The sequence below is a fragment of the Platichthys flesus genome, chromosome 14 (assembly GCF_949316205.1).
Source record: "Platichthys flesus chromosome 14, fPlaFle2.1, whole genome shotgun sequence".
NCBI classification, from domain to species: Eukaryota; Metazoa; Chordata; class Actinopteri; order Pleuronectiformes; family Pleuronectidae; genus Platichthys; species Platichthys flesus.
This window is the reverse complement of record NC_084958.1, coordinates 8,445,143-8,456,564: the sequence shown is the minus strand read 5'-3', so window position 1 is coordinate 8,456,564 and position 11,422 is coordinate 8,445,143. Positions and strand designations below refer to the sequence as shown.

The 11,422-nt window shown below is 41.4% G+C and overlaps 2 protein-coding genes across 2 annotated transcripts in view; both read left to right on the top strand.

The window, feature by feature from the left end:
- dab1b (DAB adaptor protein 1b) overlaps window positions 1-2,840 on the top strand; it is a 43,001-nt gene extending 40,161 nt beyond the window's left edge. Inside the window, exons 13-15 of the mRNA XM_062404575.1 lie at window positions 227-354; window positions 801-905; window positions 1,200-2,840. Of these exons, the coding sequence (XP_062260559.1) occupies window positions 227-354; window positions 801-890 (218 nt within the window). The 3' untranslated portion in view covers window positions 891-905; window positions 1,200-2,840. The remainder of the gene's footprint in view (window positions 1-226; window positions 355-800; window positions 906-1,199) is intronic.
- Window positions 2,841-4,297: 1,457 nt separating this feature from the next.
- On the top strand, window positions 4,298-11,324 carry c8b (complement component 8, beta polypeptide). The gene is made up of 12 exons (XM_062404574.1): window positions 4,298-4,450; window positions 4,636-4,783; window positions 5,771-5,918; window positions 6,547-6,688; window positions 6,804-6,936; window positions 7,368-7,565; window positions 7,682-7,922; window positions 8,143-8,271; window positions 8,344-8,507; window positions 9,519-9,672; window positions 10,836-10,907; window positions 11,040-11,324. Exons 1-12 carry the CDS (start codon window positions 4,368-4,370, stop codon window positions 11,189-11,191), a joined length of 1,764 nt encoding a protein of 587 aa, XP_062260558.1. The 5' UTR covers window positions 4,298-4,367; the 3' UTR covers window positions 11,192-11,324.
- Window positions 11,325-11,422: the final 98 nt, after the last annotated feature.

Below are 11,422 nucleotides of genomic sequence, written 5' to 3'. Positions count from 1 at the left end.
GTCACTTTGATTTTTGACCTAACACTTGTATAACGAATTTGAATCCTACAACATTGTGCCTCACAACAAGAAATACAACCGAATGTCAGTTGTAATAAAAAAAAGGGATAACACACAATAAAATCATATTCATGTTAATAGTGTGATGCTAAATTATATTATACATAGAACAAATGTTCTCTCATGAATATTTTCATTTACTCTTTCTTATTGTGTAACTTAACAGCATCCACACCGGCGACTCAGCGGAGCTGCTCTTCTGACTGCCCCCCATCCCAGGCCAGCGACCCCCCCACAGATCATTCCCCTGTCGACCTGGAGGACAACGCAGGCAACGCCAATGAGGAACAATCGGTGAGCACCGCCTCCCTGCGTCACATCCCAGTCGTTACGTCTCACAAATTTTATTTAACAACTGGCTGGCACGATGTTATAATGTATTATTGTCATATGGATGATCGGCTCTCGACTACATCAAATGCAATTACACAGAGTAGATTTCCATGTGATTAATATGAGCAAACAGGATTTATTCTACCAGTTTTTCAGAAAAATGTCAGGTCAATTAAGCATGAAAGGTCAAATATGATTCAAGTGTCTTGATTAGATCATATATAATAAGGTAAAATTATGTTTTGGATAATTATACAGCTGCTGTCATTTTGCTAAATGTTACACTGATGTTTTTCCCGACTAAATGGAAGGAAAAGATTTACAGTGAGCTCATTAAATATATCAACCTCTAGAAGGAAATGTTACAGCTTTCTCTCTAACGCTCTCTCTCTCTCTCTCCATCTTAGGGCTCAGCTGTTGCACGGTCGGTCTCTCCGCAGCTCAGTGGAGCTCCTGATCCGACGCAGGATCAGACCTGTCCACAGGAGGACAGCTAGACAACAACAAACTGAGTGGGTATATCACAGCTCCCTCATGTCCTTTCTGCCCTATTCTTTCACTTCCAGTGTCCAACTACTCCTCCTCTCTTGTGTTTATTCACTTCACATTTTCATTTGTCTCCTTCCCGTGTCTTTCTTTTCTTGAGTGGTAGGCTGCCATTTGAAAAAGAGATTTATTTTAGTTCAACGTCTCAGTCCTTGTGCCTCTCTGCTCTGCGCCGCCTTAATGAAAGATAAGGAAGGCACAACGTTGCCCCTCAGTGGTCAGATTTGTAACTGCATCCTTCCTGATTGTCTTCTCTTTAGGGGATGGAAGCTCTCAAGGCCAAGACAGAAGCTCACGAGAAAGAGAAAAGGAGAGATGAGAGGACTGTGAACAGAAGCATCTCTCACAGCTGTGTTACGCAGCTGTAACTGTTATTTCAACCTTTAAAGGATATTTTGGCAGGTCTGTAATCAGCTGGCTATCCATGGATCTGCTTTCCTCCAGAGGCCGCATACTGTACTGCACTCCTCAGCATGACAACCAGACTTTGGCTTTAATGTCCAATCAAATAAACTATCAACCAGGAAGTGACCTTCGATCTTTGACCGAAACCTGCGACAGGAGGAGACTACGTCCCCCTGTGATGGATTTATATCTGTGAGGATACGTTACAAGGCCATGGTGACACTGACGATGCAAATTATTTTTTTGGAGGTGTTCAAGAGGAGCAGCGTTCTGCTGTATGTGGTTGACCTTCGGTTTGTCAACTGCCACCAGCAAAGACTGTGCGTAGCAGATGGATTTGCCAAATGTTCTCATAGTGTTACTCCACTTCTCGTCCATTTGCATGAACAGACTCAATGTGGATTCAGCCGGCTCAGCTGTGAGCAAAACTGTTCTCTGCAGCTTCATCCTAGGGCTGAAGCTAATAAAAAATAATATGATTTTTCTTTTTCTCATTTTATAAGCTGTGAATTCTTTATTGATGACACCGAGTCGTTAAAGGATATCTAAATGACTTGGAGGCATCAACGTCAAAATAACATTTTGCCAAACATCTATTTTGTAAATAAGAAACTTCCCAGCCCCAATACCTGAGCCTCTGTGCCATAAGATAGCTCTCTGCCTCTCGGATGCCAACTACCTGTGTTTCTCTCAAGCAATGCCCTGCCAGCACCTCTATTTTTGACGTCTGGACCTTTGTTTTCGCTTTTGCAGCCTTTTTTTATTAGTTCTGAAAACGTCTTTGTTTCTGTTGGGTCGGTGAGATATGAACTGTGAATATGTGTTACATGGTCATTGAAAAAAAAGCCTGCTGAGCCTGTCTCCCTCATTAAGAACTTGAGGTGAAAGAAATGAAAGGGTCGGGACAAAAAAATGGTACTACTACTGAAAGGTCGCAGACTTTTTTTAGTACTAGGAGGCAGATTTCCCTGCATCTCTTTGTTTTTTAGATATTCTACATTTACTAAGGTGACATTGTTTACAATTTGCCTCTCATAATCATATCTCTGTTTGGTTCCTTGGATAACGGGGCAGAATAAATCCGTTCTGATATGACAAGGCTTAACAACCACAAGTGCAGTCAAATGCATTTCTATGCCTTACCAGGTTTATTTTTGTTTTCCGCTCAGGCCATTGTTGTTTTGCAAAGCACCTGGCCATATCGTAGTTCCACTCTACCAAATCAACAATTGTCAACAGTAGAGGTTTATATAACATGAACAAAAGAGATATCAATATAAACGGCTAGACTTACAGTAACAAATGGTATTCTAAATGTACCCCCGCTCGTGTAAGAAAAATAAATAGTCCAAAATATTTTGTAAATTTTATTTATGGAGTTAAGAACTGTCATGAAAAAGAGAAAAAAGGGACTTTTGTACGTCTATAACTTTCCCCATACACTGTACCCATGCCACTGTTCAGTCACAAATAAAATATCATGTGATTCCCACTTTTCTGCTTGGTTGGTCTCTATTCTTTCTTTAACCTGGCAGAATCATTTGTAATGGTCTACTCTCAGAAGGTCACAGAAGCAGCCAACAGAGGTTGCTCTCATCACACAAACACTTTAGAAACCTGTGTGGACTCAGTCACAGTAAGTGTCATTGGGACCTCTTATGTAATATATGAGCATCATCATAGCCTTTTTATTGTGTTGATTATGTGAAGAATAGCTGTGTCCTCGATCACGGCATCGACCTTAAATCATGACCTTAAAAATTATAAACTGTCTTTCGGTAGAGGAGATGCACTGAGATCTGTTTCTTAAAGTCACCCTCCAGTGAAAGTCAAGTTTTTAAACCTGTTAACATGTCCCCCTTGGGCCTTTATGAGAAACAAAATATGGATGAAAAAATCAGCCAACAACTCAAGGTGCGGTTGCACATTTCCCAATTGTATCAGTGGTCAACTTTTGCCTCCTGTTCACTCCCAATAACGGCAATAAACTAAATGTGCTTCCTGTGGCATGGCAGATCACAGCGTGGCAATATTCACAATATTCACTTTGAATTCAAGTATGTGTACCCAGCCCTGTCAAGGTCTGTGATGTCACAAACCTTAGACACCAATCCCTGTCAACTTGTGGGCGGGACTAAGTAGTGTTAGTAATTTAGGGCCATGAGGGACATTTTTAGGGGGGTGTAAAAAGCTATGGGAGAAGAAGTTGAAGTAAATGCACCTATACGAAGGTGAGGAAAACATATATTTTATCAAGTAAAATGCTGCAATCAAAATCTTACACAAGTGCAAGTGAGAAGCGAAATCACTTTTCATCACTACTGTCTTTACAGACCTGAATTTACCGGCTTCATCCCATGTGTACTTACTGCAGTGATAAAATATTTTATTATTTTATTATAGTGTTAACTACATTATTAGTGATATCAGTAGTAGCATATTAGTATTGGTTATTCAGTTTCAGTTTATTTATTTGACATGGACATAAGAGCTCAAGCTTTGGAGCTGGAACATACAAAACGATAATCAGATGTAAGTTGTTACTGCTATATTGCTCTTCCCTGACTTAGTAAACAGTTGAGTCATGGAATTGTGTCATCCGGTAAAATCCAAGGCAAAGCAGAACAAGGTCTAAAGGTCATGAATATCCAAAACAAGTGATTTGCCCACACAAGGTTTAACAGGAATTTACACAACACTTTATTTGATATATTTTTTTGCCATTTCATGTTAATCAAATAACTGCTGATTTCCATTTTGTAATTATTTATTATATAAAAGTGTATGATTTGCTGAAAAGACTGTCGGGCTTACAATGCTGCTGTTGTAGAATCGACATCATTTTTTAGTTTTGTTTGCAGGTGAACCAACAGTGTCCCATAGCTGAGTGTTTGATGTCTCCAATGTTGTGTGTACAGATCCACCTCTCAGTCAGTTTATATTCAGGCCAGTATTGATCAGTGTGTGTTTACACAGAGAGACGAACAGTGTCGTCTCTTCAGTCACAGTCAGGACACACAACCATGTTTTCTGCAGCGATACCAAGGAGTGGGCTCAACTTGCACAGCTGCCTACTCCATGTCACTTTGAGCTTGGTGCTTCTAAGGTATCAGTTTGATTTATCTGTTTAATGGTTTGCCTGTATCTCTTTATTGTCTCTATCATAGTTCCATTGAGGATTGTCTTTCAGCTCCGTGCTTGTTGTTCAGTCAGTATGTGAGATATCGAAAGTGGTGAAACTATCCGTTACTGTCGATTTGTCTCGAGTTGGTTTTCATCTGCATGTCACAGTAAAGCTGCCGTCACCACAGCGAGCAATGAGGAGCCCGGTGTTCGTGAAGCTCGGTCAGTGAGTGACCCCCCGGGAGTTCATCCTGTGGACTGTGTTTTATCGGAGTGGAGCGCGTGGTCACGCTGCGACACTTGTCAGAAGAAAAGAGTAAGTGTGATGAGACTGCGTTGCACCTACGACTCATGGTCTTGCAGGCCCAGAATGTGACAGTGCATGATACCTAGTTGATTGTTTGCTCTGGTGTTTATCATATTTATTCATAGCAACGAATTTGACATTCATGAAAAATTATAATTGGCGGATATGCTCTTTGAAGGAGCTCTCAAAGAATCCAGGCTGCAATCAGGATCCTTTAATGAACCTATTGACCATCTGTCTTTCGTTCAATCAATGACACTAAACATGTAGCAGATATAGTATTGATTGTAATAATTCATCACATCATTTATTTTGACCAAGAAAGATTGGTTGGTCTATGTATTTTGTTAGGCACACTATCTGTCTCTCCATGTCCATCTTTGTGCTAAGCTAAGTTAGCTGGTTGGTGGCTCGCTTTCGTGGACAGACATAAATGGTTGCCTGTATTCTTTGCTAACTCTCAGCAGGGAAGAACATACATTTATTTCCCAGAATTTCCTTTAACCAAGAAATGACCCTATCACTAATTAAAATCTACATACGAAACAAAATACTGGTTATATGACCTGCAGAGAAACCAAATATATGGCTAAAATCCAAAACTACAGACCAGATAAATTGATCTAATAAACAGTAATGTGGCTGTTAAGGAGATTCAATTTGAATACAATCAAATTTGGATAAATAAATCATCTAATACCTCGGGCTGTGAAACATTTAAACTTGTTCTGACCCCTGTGAGATGTTTTTCTGCGAGGAGGAGACAGTGGAGGTCTCTGTGGATGAACTGAGTGCTCTTACCTCATCCACTTTACAAGGGGGGAGATTAATAATCCTGACATGACAAAGTGTAAAAAACCCACTAATGTGATTTGGACTATTACAGTTCCCTGGGAACAGTTTACGAGCTCTTTCAGGCTCCTTTATTCGGTGTTGGCAAGCCTAGCTCTCTGTTCTTTCTGACTGTCTACGTGTTTCTTCCTCTCAACCTTCCAGTATCGCTATGCCAAACTTGACCGGCCTTCTCAGTTTGGCGGGGAGCCATGCAATTTTCATGACAGGGAGGACGAGGCCTGTGAGGTTCCAGCCCGCTACACCTGTGACAATATTCCCCTGTGTGAAGGATTCCTCTGCACACAAACAGGTATCTTGTAAACCCATCTTAATCTAGCGCACTTTATAGTGTAGAAAATCATTAAAAAAATATATAAGAATTCAAGTCACACAAAGAAGAATATTAATATTCTGTATCTGGTGTGAGTGAGTCATCGTGCAATTTCAGAAGGTTTCCGGCTAATTTGCATTTGCGAGATTTGTTCTCAAAAGAAAGATGGTATCATTCATATGTTAAATATGCACACACCAACAGTGGCTGATTAGATAAGCATAGAAACTAAAAGTAAATGAAACAGTTCATATTGTCTTATCAACACCGCAAAGTACACTACAGTCAATACTGCAACACATAAACCCCTTCAAACTGTTTCTCCTCACCTCCAAGACTCACAAATTAACACGTCGCAGATCCCTTTCTCTGATCTGCACAAAAATCTCTCCCATATGCAGTGACTTTGTGAAGTCTTTACCTCTGATTACTCGTTTCCCACTGATTCCAGCAAATCTGCTTTTGGCGTGTGCTTTATATCCAAATTTGCTGCGATGTCGATCTTCTCATTTCAATCTAAAGAAAGCTAATAACCGTATTTCCAAAAACAGCATTCAATATTTCTTAAAGATTTTACTACAAGTAAATGCCGTCTCCCCTCCATCAGGTCGCTGCATTCACAGAACTCTACAGTGTAATGGGGAGGATGACTGCGGGGACATGTCAGATGAAGTCGGCTGTAAGAAGGTTCCCAAGCCCTGCAGACACGAAGCTGAGGAGTACTGGGGAATCGAAAACCTTGCCAAAGGGTCAGTCAAATTCCTATTAGTCTACAATGGTAGTTTTTTGGTCAAGTTCTTATGTAAACATGTGCCTCTTCTCAAATCAGGTAACTCATTGTTGATGCTGATGCTTTTCTTTCAGAATCAACATCTTGAACAGTAACCTGGAGGGAATGGTGCTTGATAACAGATACTATGCAGGCAGCTGCTCGCCCCAATACATTCAGGATGTCAGGTTCAGGAAGCCTCACAACTTGCAGCAGTACACTCTCCAGGTGGGAATGATCAACAAAGAAGAAACGACAATTCATTGACTTACCACAAAGTTTGGGTTGCAGAATTGTGGAAAATCCAATCACTGCCTTTCAGAGCTTAAAGGGATAGTTCACCGAAAAATGGTTGTGTGAGTGGTTGATTAAAAAAAAAGCATATAAATACACAGTCCATTTAATATCCATTCATATTCAGGTTTTAGCACTGCTTGACAAAGCATTAGAAATGGATACATCAACATGTGGCGTGTTTCAGCTTGGTTTAATTTAAAACCTTGAAAAATCCTGGTTTACATTATTTCCCTTCATCATTTTGTTCTGTTTTATCTGTTTTACCATTATATTTACAGTTTACTATAAATGCAAAGTTTTATTAACATGGTCCTGCTCATTTCACACTAAAAGCTAATTTGTTGTTGTCCACTCATCTACAGACAAGCGGCTCGTATGATTTCAATGTTCAGTCTTTTGAGTCCTACTCTGACTTCATGGAAAACACCATAAAGGAGCGCATGACAAAAACCACTGTTTCCTTTGGCTTTGCCATTCCTGGCATATTTGAATTTGGCTACAACTACAATAATGCCAAATTCACCAGATCCATTCAGAAGATTCGCCGTTCCTCTGGCAAGGTGAGCTGCCCTTTGTTTTTCCTTTTCTTCTGAACAACCACTGGGGCCTCTACTTTCCTGAAAATGTAGAGGCAATCTTTCATCTGCCTCCAACTGATTCTCCCCCCCCCCCCCAGATCAACAGCTTTGTGAGGGCCAAAGCAGAGTTGGAGTTGGCCCAGTACATACTGAAGTCAGACGATTTGATGCTTCACCCTGAGTTCCTGCAGCGCCTGCGCTCCTTGCCACAGTCCTATGTTTATGGAGACTACAGGCAGATATACAGAGACTACGGCACCCACTACATCACAGAGGCCGCCCTCGGAGGAGAATATGAGCACACCATCATTCTGAACAAGGAGAACCTGGTGAAGACAGGTAACAGGGCACCATCCGTAAAATCTACTTTAGTTCAATTTCTCAGCTCCTGCATTTAAAGGATGTTCCACACAGATCATTATTTTGATCAGACACTGTGTTTGCCAATGCTAAGGCTATCCTTTACATTGAGTGTGTAAGCTGTTAAACTACATAATGAACTATAAAATAATGATATAAAAAGGAAAAAGCACTCAATGACAGAGATTTGTCATCCTAGATTATTCTTTGGAAGACTACAAGTCCTGCACCCAGTCAGGCCTGAAGATCGGAGCCAACATTTATGGTGTTTACGTGTCAGCAGGGGTTCAAGGTGGATCCTGCAATGCCCTGTTGAATGAGATGGGAGGTGAGGACTCGTTATCTGCAAAATACATATGAACTGATGCTAGAACACTGAAGTCACTCCTTCTCTTTCCAGAGGACACTGCAATCGGCAGCACCGTGGAGGATTTTGTCGCTGTCGTGCGTGGTGGCAGCAGTGAGTCCATCACCGGCTTGGTGTCTAAAAAGCTTCCCACCCCACAGCTGATGACGCTTTGGGGTGAGGGGGTGCGCTTCAACCCTGACTTCATTCGGAAAACAGTGAGTTTCTCTATCGCCAGTGGCCGGAGGCCTAACGTTTACTGGTTGTCTGTCCGTCCCATTCATATGAACACAATATCTCAGGATCTCCTTGAGGGAATTTCTTCAAACAAGACACAAATTATTCACTTGTACTCAAGGGACCTGATTTGAATTTGGAGGTCAAAGATCAAGGTTCCTGTAGCCTCAAAAAAAAGTTTGTCCATTCCAACACCTTGAGAGGATCCTTTCAAATACGGCACATATGTTCACTATAACTCCATAATTAAGTGACCATATTTGGAATGGTCAAAGATCAAAGGCAGAGGTCATGTCTCAAAACAGGTTTCAGGCCTCTTGAACATGATATCGTAGGTTTGCCTTTAGGGACTTCTTCAAGTTTTGACCAGTTGTCAATTGGACTTGAACATTAACTGATTCGGTTCCAGTGCTTAAAGGTCACAGTTCACAGTACCTCATATGAGTAAAAATATATATAGACTGAAACTACTCTGGTTGGAGGAGGCATATAATAGCAGTAATTGTAGTTGCGTCAGACGACTCAAATGTTGATTGCAAAAGAAGAAAATGTTCAAGTTGGCCAACTGAACTAGCTCACAAGCGTCTCTCCATTTGTGCATTCTACATGCCACAGTCCAACTTGTATCACTCTTCAATCTGTTCCCTGTCTCCCACACAATCTGGTTTTTCCTCCTCATATCTCCATCTCAGTTTAAAGCTTTAATAAAATTGTCTTGAGTGGATATGAGCCAGAATCATTTCCAAAAGAGTTGCAGAGAGGTGAAGTAACCTACAGCTACACCAATCAATAGCAAGCTGGAGAACAAACAGCAAATGATGCCAGATTGCAACAATGCCAAATACAACTGGGCTGTCTAACAACCTCACAGTCAAGTGTCAGCACACAAGGGACTTTCCAGTTGACTCTGTCTAAAAACAGCTCAATCCAATACGACCAACTTTGAATAGTAACCAGTGTTTGGTTGAATCATGACACTTGTTTCTCATTAGACTCGGCCACTGTATGAGCTGGTGACTTCAAGAGACTTCTCCCAGGATGCTTCACTGAAGAGAAACCTGAAGAGAGCATTGTCGGAGTACCTGGCAGAGAGTAGTTCATGTCGTTGTGCTCCCTGCCAAAACAATGGAGTGGCCGTTTTGAGAGGTAAGTCCGAGGATATTATATGCTAAAGATATTCTACAGTTTCAATCCCCCTCCATACTTACTTACCTGAAAACGCATATCACCTGACCACTCGCACACAATTGGCATGCACGTGCTGGTGGAGATTACATAGCTCTTCTCCTGTGCATGTAAGTTGCAGCTTATAAAATGTGGAATTTGACATCACAACATCGTCCAGACTGACACGTAGCCCCAGAGTTTTCTAACTAAAACAGGAGCGTTTCCAAACTTCTCCATTTTAGTGGCTCTAAAATCCCAGAGCAGTGGGGGCACCAGGCCTATCCACTGCAGAGTTGATGCATATTCAAATGAAAACGTAGTAATGTGGAACTAACCTTAGTCTGTGTTTGCAACTGAAGTTATGACTGTTTCTATTTACATCTCAAATTCACACCTAGCTCAGTTGTGTACCTTGTGACTTTATTGTTCCTTTTTCATTTATAGTTCTGGTACTATTAATATATTATATATAGAAATAATTCTTCGGCTTTAGTTTTAGATTAAGTTGTAATTAAAATTACATTAAGTGACCTCTGTGTCAGGGGGGCTGGCAGAAGTGGCAGGCGTGGACCCAAATGCACGACACAGAAGCAGGCTTTGGATAAGGCAAAGGTCTTGGTTTATTTAACGAAGCAGGGGTCAGATACCAGGCAGTCAGTCCGATGATAAACAAATCCAAGAGGGAGCAGGCCAGAGATAATCCAGGGTAGACAGAGCAGGGGTCAGGAGCCAGGTAGTCAGTCCGAAGCAAGCAAAAACCGACAAGGGGCAGGCAGAAGAGGAGTCCAAGGCAAAGGCAGGTAGGTCAGGAGGGAGATCAGGCAATAAAGGTATCAGGTAAGTAGCGCTGGAAAGATTAGGCACAAACACACTAAACGATCTGGCAGAGGACAAGAGGAACAGGCATGCAGATATAGAGGGGAGACTAATGAGGGAAGTGAAGACAGGTGCGTCTGTGGGTGGCGCCGATGCAGAGGTGCAGAGCAGGAAGGGAATGGCCGAACTCTGAAATGATACAAGAATTAGTAATAGAAATTAAGACAAGTGAAAACATTAATAGGAGGGTGAATCTGTGACACTCTGAGAGACGTTGGAAAACTAAACGAAGATAATGAAGAGAATATTGTTGTCTTCTTCACTAGGCACAAGGTGTGACTGTGTGTGTCCCATTGGCTACACCGGACGGGGCTGTGAGATCACTCAGAGGCAAAAAGGTGAGAACTACGGATCCAAAATACAAAAAAACGTCATACAACTCAATATTTATTTTATATATATATATTACTTCTGTACCAAACCTACCGAGACACTGACATGACGGAACTTGATGTGACCCTTTCCGACAGAGATAGCCACTGACGGCAGTTGGAGCTGTTGGGGTGCGTGGTCGTCCTGCAGTGGGAGAACGATGTCAAGGAGTCGACAGTGTAACAACCCAGCACCCAGCGATGGAGGCATGGCATGCAGTGGACTGCAGCAAGAGGCGACTGACTGCTAGCCTGCTCATGTCAACACTGATTTATATACATAGGAAAACTAACTTTAAATGGGAGGATAGTCTGTGGTGTCTTTAGTAGTTGGACATTTTGTAATAATGATTCACATTTGAATAAAGTAAATCGAAACAACCAGCATGGTTTGTCATCTAGGAATATTTTATAAGAATTGTGAAACCATGTGGGCAGTGGTGGGATGTAACAAAGTACATTTACTTTGTTAGAGTATATAA